The sequence below is a fragment of the Phalacrocorax carbo genome, chromosome 2, assembly GCF_963921805.1.
Source record: "Phalacrocorax carbo chromosome 2, bPhaCar2.1, whole genome shotgun sequence".
Lineage (NCBI taxonomy): Eukaryota > Metazoa > Chordata > Aves > Suliformes > Phalacrocoracidae > Phalacrocorax > Phalacrocorax carbo.
The window spans coordinates 56565392-56582751 of record NC_087514.1 but is presented as its reverse complement, the minus strand read 5'-3'; the positions used below and the strand labels follow the sequence as shown (position 1 = coordinate 56582751).

General features: G+C 41.4%; 1 protein-coding gene across 7 annotated transcripts in view; it reads right to left on the bottom strand.

Annotated features, from left to right (window-relative positions):
- MTCL1 (microtubule crosslinking factor 1) overlaps positions 1-17360 on the bottom strand; it is a 110774-nt gene that overhangs the window by 30105 nt on the left and 63309 nt on the right. For 4 of the 7 annotated variants that reach the window (XM_064442989.1, XM_064442990.1, XM_064442984.1 and 1 more), the window contains 5 exons: positions 15011-16336; positions 13908-14063; positions 5672-5764; positions 2599-2829; positions 772-960 (listed from right to left, as the gene is read on the bottom strand). In XM_064442989.1, the coding sequence (XP_064299059.1) occupies positions 772-960; positions 2599-2829; positions 5672-5764; positions 13908-14063; positions 15011-16336 (1995 nt within the window). The remainder of the gene's footprint in view (positions 1-771; positions 961-2598; positions 2830-5671; positions 5765-13907; positions 14064-15010; positions 16337-17360) is intronic. The other 3 variants (XM_064442991.1, XM_064442987.1, XM_064442988.1) reach the window with 1 other exon arrangement.

Here is a 17360-nt window from a genome sequence, read left to right as displayed (position 1 = left end):
AGACTTTTTTTCACTGAATTTGTGTTTTATGCAGAATTCTTGCTCCATTCTACTTAGGGTTGCAAATAATTCCGTGTAACAGGATGCTCTCATCTGAATGTTTTCAATTTTAAAAATATGAGAAGATGGTCCTGAAGAACTGTTGGAAGCCTTAAATCTGTCCCCTTTGAATGTTTGCTATTATTATTGTTAGGACTGCTGGTATATTACATGCACAAAGGAAAAAGCTAGGATATATGGCAGTGCTCTGACACGCACAGGCAGGGCGCAGGAGATGTCAGGGAAAAGTCAGCATGATTTGCTTTTAGGCATTTAAAAACAAGCCCAGTGACAGGAAGGAACTTTTGCATTGTTTTCCCATCATCTCTAAGGGAACACATTAAATACATGTGCTAGTTTCTTAAATTATTTAAAGGAAATAAAATCACCTCTTCTTGCTAAAAGCTTGACAGAATACAATAGGTGTGCTCAGGCAAGAGGAGCATGTAAATTCTGCAAACCATTACATACTGATAGATGTTTCTGGGCAAAGAGCCACAAGAGGAAATAGGATTTTTCACTGATAGCATCCGCCAACAGGAGAAGAGTAATCACGTGGCTCCTGATTAAACAGAAATATAATGGACGAAATCCACTGTAATTGCTGTGTAGCTAGAAGTATTTTTACAAGTATGATTCTAGGTGATTTACCACTGCAGCAGAAGAAAACGAACTTTCTTGGAAAACCCACAGTTTCCATTTCCAAGGCATAATACACAAATGGTATAGTACCTGCTTCTGCTGCTGCAGTAATTCTGCAGTCTGCAGCTGTGGTCCAGGATCAGTGCTCTCCATGGTGGCACGCTGGGAGAAATCTGTCAGTGCAAACACAATATCCTCTTCCTCCTCCTCTCGCTCTGCATCATCCATCTTCTGCTCAGACTGAATGCCAAAGTCTGGAAGAGCCTCAGGGTGCTCGATCTACAATGCAAGGGATGGGACACATCAACACTCTTTTGCCATTTACCTCAGGGGACAGAAATCTATTGAAGGGCTGAGGGAAGGGACTATCTTTCCCCACATCTCTGTGATGGGGTATATTGAATTCTATTCTGTAGGCCACAGGAAAAGATCTTTGGGTGATACATGACACATTGCATATGTGAACACAACACTACGCAGGCCTGCAAAACAGGGGATCTATGCAGTTGAGAAGACGGGTGTAACGTAGCATGATGGATATAATCCATCTTGCATTAATGAAAAACTACACAAGACACTGGTGTATTGGCTGATGAAGATATGGAGATCAGGAAGTATCCAAATCTAGCACTTTATTCTCTCTAATGCGTTAGCAGAACACATGACTCCAATAATGACTGGAGGTGGATTGGTTATAAATTAACCAGTCAAAAAATCCAAACAGTGAAAAAATGAAAGCTATTTTGGTATTAGAAGATGAGCTAGTTTATGCAGAAGCAAATTAGTACTGCTGAAGTGAAGTAGAAGCAAATTATTTCTAAATAGATAGTCATCTCTTGTTTCTGACTCATATTACTACAGCAGATGAAGGTAAAGATGCTCTTCCACCCCTTATCTGAGAATACAAAACATTGGCGTATTCAACTTAAGCACACTCCTACCAGACCTGAAAGATTGATTACTTGTACTGCCAAATGCAGGAAACTCTGAAGAACACTAGCCACATAAGTATCAGAAATACTGAGAAAAATTAGTCAGTTGACTTAGCAAATGGTTTCAGAATTGCACGAACCTGCAAAATACATCTATTGTTCTCAAGAATTTTGTATAAAACATCAGAATGGGTAAACACTTCTTTAAACTTATTTTTTCTTTAGGTAAGATTTGCAAAGAAAATGGTAATTCTCGATGTGCACTCGACAGAGTTTAGCAGCATCTTCCTTCACAGTGCATGTTGGCTGGCAATCACACCCCTCCTGAGATGTGTCAGCTTGGGGATTCCAGGTTGTTATGTACTTCTGAAATTCCTGATCTTAATTTAGTTGCTACTTGGAAAATCACCATGATGACTACTGGCGTACTGCTGCTGACGGTGATAGACGTGTGTATGGAGAAGAGGAACAAACAAGAATGATTCACTGTAAGTTCCCACAAGAAGCTGTATAATTCTCCTGCCAACGTGAAAACAGAGCTTCCCTCCATCTGTATTGCTGAAGGCTTTGTAAGGAACGTACTGTGCACATGATGAGAAAAACGACAGCACTCAACCCATCTAAACAGATTTGACTCCATGTCAGCTTGCTAAAATTTTTTTCTTTCAAAAAATGATTTAGGAGTCATATCTTTTGAGACCTAATTAAATTTTCATTTACTATGAGAGAGTTTTTCAGGACCAGATGTTTGTACTAGTTAAGGGTTTAGATTAGAGATGGGTGATCTGTAACATATCAAGCAGAATATACTTTAGCAGAAGCCAACTTAAGAAAAGGTTTCATGTTTAATTTGAGTCCCCTTTAAATCTATGTGTAATTATAAAGTTGCTGATGCCACATCATATTTAAAGTCTACACTTAAAGAAGGGACATCTCAGTACCCCACCACTTGTAACTTCACTGGGTTAATAAGGTGGTAAGTTACCTCTAATATGTCCTCCCCTTCCTCCTCCATTCGTTTGCCTTGCCGCCAATGTTTCAGCAGCCACTTCAGTTTGACATACAGGAGAAAGGTATCCTGCTTGAAATGCCTGAGTTCTTGCTGCAGCAGACTTTTCTCCTGGCTCCAGGTCTTCTCTTCCAGTTTGTTCTGCAAAGTCAAGCTCTGCACTTCCAAGTCTTTCCTCCGCAGGGTCTGCGTATGCTCCTCCTCCAGCTTTAATGGGACGACAGACACCATGTCAATGGGGTGGTGTCCTGGGGTTGTTTCCAGGACTTGTACTTTGTTGGGTTAGACGAACTGAAATCTCTAATTTTCATCAGTAGTGAGTAGCTTTTGACTTTGGCTTAATAAGTTCCTCAGCAGTTATGACTGCTGAGGAAATTACAGGACAGCAGCTGATAAGCTTTGCTCAGATAACCATATCCAAGTAACCTGTTGTGGAAGCGGATGTTTACTTTAAAGATGCACGAGACCTCTGCTGCTGCTTAAACATTTTACACCACTCTCATTTTCCTCCCTATTTTGATTGTATCCCTGCAGTATGTTCCCAGGACAGCCACCACCCCACACTACTGCACATATCACCCCTGCCAAATGCATTTGCAGCCATTCTTACGAGGTGGGACCACAGCTGCCCATCAGACAACCTGGAATATTATCCTTGCCTCTTCCCTCCCCAGCCACAGACTCATCCTTTCCTCTGTGGCTATGTCTCCCTCTCCTGGAAGGGCAATGCTTCTGAAGGTACCGCATCCAGTATCTCACATACAGCTACTGGTCCCTCCCTTCTCACAGTTCATACTTGGAGGCATCCGAACAACTCAGAGTAAACAGCTTCTCATTTTGATATGACTAGATCAGGGACACACGCAGGAACTGAAGAGACAGGAATAGGTTGCAACTCAGCATTCAACATGTCTCAGTTTCAGTACTAGAAGCACCAAGAAAAGCTCATTCTTTGGAGCACACATATAATTACCTCTGTTTCAACACAAGGCCACCTGAAACATTATTCTTTAAATGTGACTTCTCCCTCAACATATCAGAATCAAACCATGGCATGACCTGCACCCAACAGCACTTGTACAAGTTAGTTGTACAACATCTCATTTTCTGCATGGATGAGATAGTGTTTCCACTTCAACCAAGCTGTGGTTCACATTGATAAAGAAAAAGCAGATGGAAAATGAGTACAGAGTCACTGCTTACAGATGCCAGTTTCTACTATTTTCCATTCTGCAGAACAACAGCCTCTCCCTTTGCTGACAAGCTCCATAGATGAAATCTATGAAAGCCACTGTACACTAATGACCATGATATAAACCATAAGAGCATACCCTGCAACAATTGTCACACAGGAATGAAGAATACTTCACAGATTCTTCTTCAGGAGCATGGACCCCCTAGCAATTAACACTGCTAAGAAATATATGACTGATTTTCATGGCAACATTCAGATGCTTCTGGCACAGGCTACTGGTCCATACTAGAAGGTTTACTAAGGACTTTCCTACCCTTTAAATTATGTGCTCTGGCATAATGCAAATTTTCAGCACCTACGCTACTATGCCTTAAAAAGTTCCGGATTAAATTAAAATTATTTACAGTAGTTGCTAACTTAAATGGGTTTAAAATGCAGGTTAAAAGTAGTCTGGAACAAAATTAGCTATAATGGCCCAAAAACCATTCATGCAACTCCTAATAACACTCATGGAGATTGTGCACTGCTAGCACATATCAATTTGATGTCATTAAATATTACTTAAAATGAAACAGTGAGAAGGGGGCTTATTTTAAATTTCATTTTTACGGGGAGGAGCAAATAGTTTTTGTGTTGATGCAGGTTACTCCACCAAATGAAGTTATGGTTAAATACAGCAAAGATCTGAGTCATTTCCACCAGAAATCCTGGAAGATGATAAAAAAGGAACAATGTCAACAGGATGGGCATAATCTGGAAAAAATGAAGAGTCCAGAAGACGCTTTTACTCTTCTATTTCTACTGGCTGTCAACGTGAATAGCTAGCTTTGATTTTGCTGCATTTTTCATTGCTTTTACAAGCTGTTATGATCTAAGTCCCTGTGGTCACAAAATCTTGCAGAAGACCCTGGTGGAGGTAGCTTCATAGAGTTTTACGCTTTTTCAATGGATAGCTATTGCAAAAGAAAAGGATTTTAAGAGGCAGGCATAGCTTCCAAAAAGCTTTCATGGCCAACGCAACTAGGAAGGAAATCAATTTACTGGTTGCTTTCAAAACCTCCTTGAGAAAGCTCCTATGGAGATCAACTGGAAATTAAAGCTACTTATGAAAAAACAGAGAGATACCACTTGAGTATAGTGAGATTAGCTGGCACAAGGAAAAATGCTTTACACTAGGCAACAATTATGCTGAATTTAGTATATGAAGTAAATTTAAAAAGAAAACTTCAGTTAAGAGCCAAACAGCCTGCAAAAATTAGCAACAGATTTTTGTCGCTCTGGGAGCTAGAGATCACAAAACGATTGACTAATCTGTTCCAGCCTTCAAAAGAGCAGGGGGAGCCCATGTAACAAAATATGATTTATTCACCAGTTATGAATGAGGGTTGGAAGCATGGGGTACTGAGAAATACAATAAAGTCCTGATTTGTGTCTCAGTTATGAGCATGTAACAACTCCTCCAACTTCAGAGGAGTATTGTTTTTTCTTTGGGCTAGGAGGGGTCGGACTAAAGCATAGAGCCAAACTGTGCTCCCAGAGACCAAACGCACCCCTCCCCAGCTCATGGAGAGCTGAAGGGGCTGATATAATTCCCCATGCAGTATTTCATGTCTCTACCTTGACTTCCCCTGCACAGGGGAGGACAAAACTTCTCTCCACCAAGCAGAGAAGCCAGATTCAAAGTGGCAAAATAGATTTGAGTTTACACTTCCCCAACTTCCAGACTCTTCATTTACTCAGATGAGGTCAAACAGGCACAGCCATCAGGACACAAGGTCCCATGGTCCTGACAACAAGGTCCACGCCACACATCATGGTCACACGTCTCTCCCAGCAAGCAGGTTTCGTATTTACCTGGATGATCCTTTCTGTAAACTTTTCTTGCTCCTCTCGGTGAAGTCTCGTCTCCTGCTCAAGCTGAGCCTGAAGCTCCTGTATCGATACATTCTGTACAGGTAAAACATGGGAATCCCTGAGCTGATCAGCAGGACAAAGGGATAGGTTTAGCAGAAAGCATGTCTTGGTGGTGTATAAAAAAGGAAAAAAGAAAAGAACTGCAGGACAGACATCTGCACAACCCACAGCTATCAACAGTTAAAACTAAAGCACAGTGTGCAAATAAATAGCAATGCCCTAAATATGTGTGGGAATTTCCTGTGTGGCTCCTTCTGAAAACTAAAGCTGGGATGCTGGTCTTACATGCTGGATATTCCCTTCAGGCTTCTGCTCTGGGTTTGCACTTGAGTAGCTGAGACGGAGCACCATCAATGACATTTGCCAGATGAGCTCCTATTCACAGGGTTACATATTTGGTGGTGCATTTCTTTATGATAATCAAAGCTACAAAATTTTGACATCTCTGTAGAAGACACATCTAATGCATCTATACTGAACAAATTATTTATTCATTTGTAACACTTCTGATTAGGCAGTTAATGGAATACCTTTTATTAAACCAACTAAGAATATAAGGTCCCTTTCTTCAGATACAGGACAGCTCTCTGCACAAGTCAACTTCATTCTGTGATTTCTACTCAAAGAAATTACTCCACAACTGTCATGGTGGTAACCTGTGTGAGCCTGAGATCTGACCAAAATGCTTAAGTATCTGCCCTTTAAAGTCCAACACTATTTTAATCTTAATACTTTCAATTTTATGTTCTCATTAAGTTTGGCATCCCATCCGCTTTACTCCTGAAAGTCACTTAATTAAAAAATAAAGACCTAAGAAGGCAGAGTCAGACTTCATTCTTTATACTCTGTTAAGTAATCCTCTGGCACTTATGTTCCTGTTCAGAAATTTCTATGCCCTTCATTTTGTGTCTTTCACATTGGAGCTAAAACTAATTTATTTGTACAATCGTAATGCTCGGCCAGAAGCCGTCCTCTTCACGTGTGTGAACTCAGAAAACTCTACAGCACCAAATTCCTACTTCCCAAAGTAAAGACGCATTTAAAGAAGGGATCACTTCAGGCTTCAAAGCGTAATCCCAAATTCTCTGCTGGCTGACATCCAGCACGCTCTAACCTCAGCAGCTGCAAGGACGTAATGCAGGTCGTGGGACTGCTCTCGGGGGCTGCGTTGCCATTTCCCCTCCAGCATCAGCCCCGGCACCCATCTCCTCTCCCCGAGCGCTTCTCTCACTTCCCGAGAGCAAAACCAGCTTCTGCTGCTGTTTGGGCCATGGCAGCCCTTGCTGGGACACCTTTGGTTATTCAAAAAGTATTTGTCACTGGAATAGATGCTTGCCTCCTCCTCTAGGGATAAAAGAAGATGAGGCAGATGGAAGTATCCCATAAAGCATCCCCAGGGCCATACACCACTGAAAAATGAAAGTCACCCTACAGATACTGTCTGGGCCCTATCAGTTACCTCTTTACTTGATTCACTTATTGACTTGTGCACGTCTGTTTTGTACCTGAGGAAAAGGCACTTCCAGCCCTCTGAAAGGTACACATAAAGCGATGAAGAGAACATTACCTGCCTTATCAATTTCACCTTACATCTTAACATGTCTGCAGACACTTTGCATTACACAAGGCCAAAATTCGGTCTCACACATAGTTTGGAAAGAACTGCTTGCAACGGGGTTTGCCAGTTCTGCACAATCATCTGTAAATCGTCAGTTGAATTTTCTCATCCAATTGAGGAAAAATCACTTTCATCAGAAATTTCTGCATTCTTTTATTCTGATCAGGCATCTTTAGGAATATGGCAAATAAGAACCAATGTACCTAGTTAATTCAGGTGTAATTAAAAAAAAAAAAGTGTGTTCCTTCTTTTAATGAATTCAACATCAGCCAAAATCATGCAAAGTTTATCTGGTGAAAAAAGATATGACATGGCAATGCTCTTCTGTTTGCAATAATCACTGATCTTAATATGCCTCTCCTTACAGTCATATGATTACATATTTAGAAAGTGTCATGGTTTTGGCTATTATAATAAATAAAAATTAGAAATATTGTTGGTCTTGGGATTCCTGAAACTGGAAGCTGAATCAGAGCAGCTAACGTTACTAGTAAGGCAAGGTTTGAATTTTTCACTATTCACTTCACACTTGTGTTTTCCAGTGAACAATGATTTGCTAAAAGATCATTTGTTCTATTAATATTAATTGGAATTACATAGTTATGTACATACTGACAACACCTTATGTCTGCAGAATTAGGGCAAGAAACTTATTAACACGTGCAATTTTTTGATAAACACGTAGCCCATGCAAAGCCAAGTTTCAGGGAACTTGGGTGCTGGGATTATGTGATCTGTTGGAATTGCTAAGAAGAGATTAAATACATCATAAAGGTAGATAGACTATAACATGCACACTAAACAGTGCAAATCTTTGTACAATTGCTTTGCCTCTTTAAGGATGATAGATTTTTATAAGCAGCAAAGTAAACATGTTGAAAAGCAGTTAATGCATGAATGCAGAGCTCCACACCTTTTGCCTTCCAGTGCAATGTGAGGACTCTTCATAGCCCATCATTTCATATAAAGTAATTTCTACCAGAAGCATTGGGATTAGTAGCGCTCAAACCAAGGGAGATAAGGCTGCTTAAGAGCCTAATGGATTGTTGCTAAACATCTGGATCATGAACAAATAAGGTGTAGAAATGTATCATTTGATATTTGTATATGCAGTTCAGGTACCTGGCACTACACTGATTGACATCTATATGTTTATATGCGGATATCAGGCCCCTATCATGTAATCGGCAGGGTGTAGTCTGTGGCACAACTGTGGTTTTGTTTTGTTTTGGAAAACAACACTGCTACAAAATGGACACAAAAGTTGACAACCTGTTAACTTTCATTCTTTGTCTCCTTTGTTCTCATTAACGAATGTGCTACACAAGGAAAGGAAAACACCCCGAATGTGATGGCCACCACACAACATACCGACACCGCAGAAACAGACACAAGCTCATGACAAGACATACAAATACCCTACGATGGGAACTACACGCTAGTGCTACTCTATCACAGTGCCACAGAAGCAGCTGCACGTCACCCACAGCTCAACACCAACTGACAATTTCCCATGAATCCCAATTAGTGCATTTCCAGATCCGCTTCCGCTCCCATCCTCTCAGACAGGCAGTGCCAAATCATTCTGCTGAGTCCCTTTCTCTCACCTGTTATCACTCCAGAACAAGCTAATCCATGCCGAAGTCTTTAGCTCAAGAGGAAGTTCAGAGGAATGTCATCCATGCTTTGGGGGCTTCACCCCCACTCCCTCATTGCACTGACCCCTTTCTGCCCCTCTCCGCAGGTTGAAGGCTTTTCAGGCTACTTTTCAGCTTGCACAATTCCACATTTCTGCCATGACTTGTTTTTACAACATTGCCGTGCACCATGAGGTATGTCTGGGTTTTACTTTTCTCTTTTCTCTATTTTACCATGGCTAATTGCAATCTCAATTTGACTGCAAACTTAATCAGTTTATATGCAACAACAGTGAACATCAAATTTCATGGAATCTTTCTTTTTAGCCTTTTTTTCTCAGAAGGGCTAGAGCAAAATAAAGCCTGAGGAGGCAGGGTAGAAAGATGTTCTCCAGCATTTGTGTGCAATTCCAGGAAGCCAAAAAATGAACATTTTATACTGCTTACCTAACACTGTTATATTGCTTTGTTATTTGGACCTTACATTTGAACACATACAAAAAACAACCCTGCTACTTTTTCACAGGTGACAGCTGAGCATCGCATGCACAACCAGAAGGATATGGATCTGGACCAGAAGACCAGATAGGAACTTCCAGTGCCTTGTGTATTACTTTTTACATGCACTATAGATCTAACTGACTTCTCAGAGGATGAATCTGAAGATGTACTCTTCTCTTCAGCCCTTAAAAATAAATGACAGATATTCCATATGCTTCTGTACAATAGGCAGTTGTGTGGTTATTCATCTGTGCTTAGATGGAGAGTCTCTGATTTTGGGAAAACACAGAACACTTTGCTCCAAGTCTTTAAAAGTCCATCTCATTGTATGGATAGTACACAAAGTCTCACCAAATTCAGTTAAAAACTGGAATATCCAGATTTACATCACAAAAGGTCTTTTAAGCCATTGTATTGTCAACCTTTATGGAATCTTGCATAGCAAGAAAGAATACAATTCATCAAAGAAAATTATTCTTGTTGCCCCTAGTCTTGGTGGGAAGGAATACTTTCAGCACCAGTTTGTCTTTCTTATTCCCACGACATTGCATTAGAGGAATAGTGGACACTAGAGATACAACTTTCTATGTGGCCCTCGTTTGTTGGGTGGTTTGTGGTTTTTTTTGTTGTTGTTGTTTTGGATTTTTTCTTTTCCCAGAAGAAAGAAAAGTCACAATGTATAAAACATTCACTGTTTCCTTTCTGGGAAAACATCTTAAATCAGGGAAAGAGAAAAGGATGTGTAAATTTTCAGCACATGGCTGGGAGCCGCTGCAAAAGCCATCCAGCTGAAAAGCTCTCACGTGGAATTATGAAAATTGCACAGAAGGAGCACAGGCACTCTGAAACCAGCTAAAAATAGAATATTGAAAATATAGACTGAAATTCTCCTCATATGTCCAAAATGGATTGCTACAGAAGTTTTGATTCAAAGCAGGTGGTAAAGTGACTTACCTAACTTGTACATCACTGTAGCTGGTTGGTCCATGCTTAACCCAGGTATTAACTTAGAGTAATAGAGATGTTTTATATTTCTTATGGGAATGATAAGTAAGGAAAATGGATAAACAGATTAAGAACGGCCTAGAAGAAATTATTCTTCAGTGTGAGCTCTTCCAACTTTATTACTAGACCTGTGGAAGACTTGCTTTTTAAGACATACTCTCCCCTTCTCTAGCCTATCTGCTTTTATTTTAATACTCTAGTTACAACTTGTTTCTTTTTAAGTGAATTTACTTCAGTGGTTCTTTTTCCATAACCTGGGAGTGTCAGATATTTTGCGGCATTTTTCTGCACAGAAACAAATGTGTAAGTCTTTAAAAGCCATGTATAAAAATAATCCAAATCTGAAATGATGAGTGTTTTTGCCTTTGGTGATATATACTTACTCAGGTAAGGGCAGGACTGATACCCTCTGAAGGAACAACCTGAGCTAGGAGATACAGCTCCATTTTAGAGCATCAGGTATTAAATACTGCAACAAACTATATTTGGTCATTTGAAAGTGTGAAATTTTTCTTCTCCAGAATATCTTCTTGTTTCTGAATAAAAAAGAGGAAACTGCCTTTTGTTTATGGGTATTCCATTGGAAAAAAGGGTAAAACTCACCAGATGAAAAATTCTTTACCATTTTTCCCACTGGTTCCCATTTGTTGCCATAGCAATCCTTTGATTTGTGCCAGGCTTTTTCTCCATGAAGCATTGTGTTGCCTTTTTTAGTTCCTCTATGTCTTTTAGTCAGGGCAATTCTCACTTGTTCACTCGCTTTTTCTTTGGATGGTAAAGAATTATTCTCCCCCCCCACCCCATAACCAGGCTATACTAAAATCATGAATAATGGATTGGACATCCGCCTCAATGGGCTCCAGCCTCCCACAACAGCAGCTGAATGGCTTGTTTCAGCAAGAAAACAAAGCCCTGCTCTTAAGGCAATGTCAAGATATAATTTTCCTTGGACTGTGACTCTAACCCACTTCTTTAACATACAAATACAACCCAATAATACTGTTGCACTAACAACTGCAGTGCAAAGCCCAAACAAAGGCAGATGTTTACAGTTAGGCTATGGGGTAGTTTCAAGCACAAGTCAGTCTGCATTTATTGTATTTAACCAAACAATTAGGCTCCCATGATGCTCATTGCCCATGCTGCAAAAATAGGAGAAGTGGCTAAATGGAAGCTGCTCAGCATTGCTTAGGAAAACTTCTGTTTAAAATTCAGCTTGGAAAAAGTGAATTTAGAAAAATGAGTTTGCTTGCTTAAGAAGAAAACATTTGTGTCACTGAAATGAAATGCGTTCTTCTCATGCTGAAAGTCCATACACAGTAAGAAGATCATCAATCAATGTTATCCATTGGCCAGTGCATATAGTTTCACTTCATAAGTCAGAACAGATAATGGCTTACATGCAGCCATCTCTGCTGTGGGCACTGAAAGGTTTGAGTGTCCATCTGAATTTCTGTAGTAATAAAAAACCCTTTGGTATTTGAATAATACTTTTTCCTGCTCATTCATCTGGCACAAAAAAAAAAAAAAAGAAAAGGTAGCCTTTGATAGTGCAGTGTATGAAATTTAAAAAGAAGAGACTAAAAATGATACCATACAAAATTATTTGAAGGAATCTTCTGCTTCACTTGGGTTTGACTTTTACAGATTATAAGATTTCAGTTGGCTGCCTGTCCACCCACTGAAAAGTCTCAACGTAAAGCAGTGTAATATTCTTTGTTGCCTAAGTAAACCTGATTGAAACAGACACCTTGGTCTTCAACATCTTCTCAGGCTGGGCCATTTGAGCCTCAGCCTTTCTCACCTTTTGAGCACATCAGGACCTCAGCTGGATATTCTCTACCTTTGATTAAAATTACTGGCTTGTTCCTTGTCAGGCTATGGTGTGAAAACTATCCATCCTCTCTTTAAACACAGTTTGCTGTACACAGTTTACACATCATCCCATCCTGGGAGAGGAAAAAAAGATGTTGTGCCAAAATTACCCCAATCCCTAATCTTAACAGAGGACTCACATATACAGGACTTGATACAATAATGATGCTGATCTAAGGTAAGAAGGAATTAATAAAGATGACAGAATTTAAACGGAAATATTGTAAACATTTGCTGTGGTGACTTTCTGACCTAATCTACCATAGCTATTGATGAATATAATTGCAAAAGGATCCATGCTGAACAGCAAGGTTTATCTACCTCATTGTCCCATTTCATAGCTGAGGAAGAAAGACTTTACCTTTCAGTGAGAGACTACGGTGTCCTGGGTTTATCAGATATCCTTCCTGAGGTTTATTATCACTTGTAAAAGTGACAAGTTGGAAGAGAAGCTGCTGAACAAATAAATTATTCTAATACTACCAAAACTCCACACTGTCAGGATAGTTTAAAACAAACAAAACAAAACCAGGAAAGAATTACCTGTGTTAAGATGAAGGACCACTGTCCCTTTGATATTCAATACAGCATCATGCTGCTTGGCTACCAGCTGCCTGAAGCTTTTTCTCCCTACCCCTGCTTTCTAGTGCTTGTTATCACTTACAAACCCAGCTGTCCCAGCCAGCGTTTTCCTTTTCCCAGACTCAGTTAGGGGTTTCATATATACTAAGGCCTCTGCATGTGTCTTTTGAATTAAAAACATATTAAACCTCATCCCTCACTAGAAGCTACTCTAACCAACACTGTTTTCAAGGTAGATTTGGCTTCCCAGTGGCCAGCAGAAAAGTTTTCCAATGTTCCAGCTTGCCTTTGCAGAGACAGATTAGAAATTGTTTTCCTCAGGACCAGTCGTAGTGTCTGGACAATTTATGTTCATGAGAGAGCAGCTAAGGAGATGCTTACTGAGGCTGATATGGCCTCTGCATGGATGAAGATTTAAATAAAAATTGGTTAATGTTTTTGACAAATGGAAAAGTACTCAATGACCCAAACAATGGAGAATTCTGCTTTAAATAAGTTTTTTTTGGAAGCTGCAGGGCGCTGTGTTCCCTGTTGAGAATCACCATGCATACCAGCATCAAACCCTCTCCTACGCAGACTACTGCCAGGCAAAATGCAAAGCAGCCTTCATCTGTAGACTTCCCAGATTTAAAATATCCAACAAGGTGAAACTTGGGAGCATGTTCTCCCATCAGGGATTACTACTTCTTCCAGAGATCTTTCGTTACTATACTCAATTGTAATGGGTCCCTGAGCTATATTTTTCCACTTAGCAAAGCTACTGGGAGTAGGGTGACGAGTCCAAAGTCAGGACCAATTTGCTTCTCTGAAACTGCAAGGGGGAAAAGAGGTCAACCACAGATTTCACAACAGGGGTGCTGTGTTTGGTCCAATTTACTCCCCCAACCCCTGGCTTCTGTTACTCATCTCCTGGCTAAGGCAGCAGGAGGCAGTGAGTAAGACGGGCTGCTTTGCTGACCTCTAGACTGAAACAGCCCTTGTCTCCTGGCCTGTAGAGTTTAATGTCTCCATCAGCTCTGCGGTGTGGGTCGGTGGTGGCTCGCTGGTGGTGAATCTCTCGCTCCTCTCCACGATCTTGTTTGAGCTGCCACTCCATCTGATCCCTCAGTTTGGACTGTTAGGTGCATGGGCGGTTTATAACAAAAAAACAAAAGGACAGGAGGGAATAAAGAAAAAAAATGGGTAAGGAGACGACTGAAAAACTACAAGACAAAGAAAAGCGTGAACAGAAAAACCAACTTAAATACAGTGGCATAAGAAAGTGAAGAGAACAAAACCAAAATGAGGATGAGCAAAATGATGGGCTGAAACATCTGAAAAGCAAAAAAGAGAAAGAGAGGAAAAAAGAATGCAAACACTGGTTATGAGGCGCATGCAATGAGGATGCATGAGTCAAACCAACAGCAAGCATACAAGTCATGAAGGATATGGGACACAAGGCTCTTCCTTCCTTACTTGTGCTGTGCAGAAAAGCCATATCCAGTGTGGCAGTTGCGGTAGTTTAGACATGCGCCCATGGGCAACGCTTTAGGCAAGGCAGTCCTTCGCTGGCTACAGAGCTTCTCACTCGCTGCTCGGTTAGGGGAGTGAGCTGTAAGCAGGCTTTTCAAAACACATCACTTAGAAAACTGCGTTTGGTTGGGTTCTTTTGGCAAAGCTTTTGAGAACACGCCTGACCCTTTTACGAGAGAGCATAATAAAGACCTCCTCACATTTCTTAGCAAGGCTGCTAATTTACATTCATCAGAATTTTGGTTTTTTTTTAATTAATCTCCTCTTTCATGGGGCAACACTGCTGTTACAGACAAAAAGAAGACAGATCTCTATAGCACCAGTGGATTAGCCTTTTTGCCATGAGGAACCGCCTCTGAATCAAAGGAGTTGTGCAAACAGAGAAAAGAAAAAAGCCTATAAAGTGTTTGTTTAACATTATACACTTTAGTACATTGCGGGTCTGAAATCATAACAAAGCAGCTGTGAGGAAAATTAGCTCTAGGGTAGCGATGCCAGCAGGAAAGAGAAACAATAAACAGAAAGAAGGCAAACAGGGGGCCGACCTACCTGGAAGTCGGTGATTAACTCCTTCCCCAGGTTACCAATGGGAGAGTCTCGAGACATGGACGTCATTGTAGATAGAAAACTGGAAGACTCTGTGAGATGGGGAAGAGGGGAGAGGTCCTCCATCTGCTCCTTAAGGCCCTCCCCAATGTGATCAACCTTCTCCAGGAAGGTCTGCAGCTCCTTCCGGAAAGCTTTCATCCTGGAGTTGATGGTGTCCAGAAGCTCCGGTTCGTGCTTATCTTCTCCCCTTTCCTCACCACTTTTGAAATCCTGTTCAGTGGATGGGCTGCTGGTTACATGCACCTTTGCATCATAAATTAAGCTGTCTGTATCAGTGATAAGGCGGTCCACGGTCCTTTCGAGCCGCTCAGCCTCACGTTTGATATTAATTAAAGACTCGGTATCATCTTTCACTCTCATGAGCTCAGTGGAGCACAAGTCGCTGACTTCTGACGGCTTCCCACTCCCAAAACCTGATGTCTTCTCATAAACTTCTTCAGAGTCACTCTCACCCCCAATGGGCCCCTCTCTCTTTGGCTGGGGTGGGCGACCCTCTTCACTGTCACTCTCCTTCTTCCCAGCATCACTGTCAGCATCGCTGTCCCTAGGGCTGGAAGTGCGCAGGCCCAGGTGAGAGGCAAGGTCGTAACGCTGGACGTTGGACATCAGGACCCTGTTCTCATACTGGAGCTTCATCACTTTCCCACTCAGCTCATTGATTTGCAACCTGGCCGACTTCAGCTCCTCTTGCAAGGTGCCGCCACACTTGGAGGCCACGTCATCCAACCAGCCTGGCTCCTGGCCTGGCTCAAACTTGAATTTATTCAGCTCGTTTGTTAGCTGCTTGTTGTGATCCTCAATTTCAGAGATCGACCGCCTCAGCAGTTCTGCTTCCTCTTCCACGAACTGCAGGTGCCGGCGCAGCTCCGTGGCTGACTCCACAGAGTCACCGTAGGGCGAGGTAGGAATGCTTGAAATGTGGTCCCTGCTGAGACACTCTTTTTCATACTGGCACCTCATATCCTCCATCTCAGCTTTAATCCCCCTGTTCTCCACCTCCAGTTCCACTATTTTCCTGCCCAGTATGTTGGCTTCCTCCTCCACCAGCTTCAAACGAAGCTTCAGCTCAGCCTCCCTGGTGCTGGGTGGGCCCCCTGCTTCCCCGGTGGGCAGGGGACTGTCCACATCTCCATAGATAGACTTGTACTTCTGGAGCTCCTGCTCCAGTTCATCCTTCTCCCTCCCCAGTTTGGCCATCTTCTTACGCATCAGCGCTGCCTCCTCTTTGGCAAACTGGAGCTGGCACTTCAAATCAGCGCTGTCCTCCTGCCAAGAATAATCACCCCCCCGCCCCAAGATTATATTAGAAGCACAATCAGTTGCTCACCTTCCAAAATCCCCACCTCCCCACCCTCTGAGCTGTATCTGTTAGGTATGCAAACAATACACGGACAGAGCTGCGCAAACCACACGGTTGACATATTTCACAGCTTGGTCCTGGTTAAATTGGCGAAGCAGCTTGACCAGAGTTAAAGAGGGGTAAAAAAAAGATCAGTGTGCCACTGCAAGTGTTCAGTGATGCAAGAGTGCCAGCACAATGCTTAATTTTTCTCAAATACTGAGCAAATTTTGTGGAAAATAAGAATGACTCAAATGAAAAGGTGTCATGATTTGTTGGCACTTTCTGTTCCACTTATGTTTAATGACACATTTCCTCCCTTTTAGCATCAAGAAACAGAGACTACTCAGATGAATTTGCTCATCATAATCCCAAGCCTTGGGCTTCTTCAGCTAGAAAGCACAAAAAAAGTGTACTAAGATGCACAGTTGCCTTGCAAAGTGAAGAATTTAATTACTGGATCTCACAATGCTGTGAACTAGCCCAAGTACCTAACTCACTTTCCAAACAGGAAGAATTACTGTTGTCTCTGCTGCTGTTATTATTAGGATGGACCAGATTGTGATCCCTGTTTCTGGTATGGACAACTGTTCACAAGGGAGATTGGTGAAAACATGTGAAAAAAGAAAGAAAAATTCATTAAACCATAGTTACATCCAAATCCATCCCATGTGAAAACCTGCATTTTTCAGGAAGCAGCAGGGTATTAAATGAGAGTTTGATTTTTTTGTGCATGTTGGGCCTTTTAAAGCACCGCGTCTCAACTCAGATGAAAACTCCGGTGTGCATTGTGCTGAAATAAGAGACAAGATTAAGTAAATTCTAAGCCAATGAACAATTTCTTTGCATGAATCACTTTCATGAATTGTCATGGAGATACAGGCACTTGGCCTGGTAAGAGCCACATTTATCAGCATTAGCAGTATAATGGAAGGCAGGCTTTGAAAGATG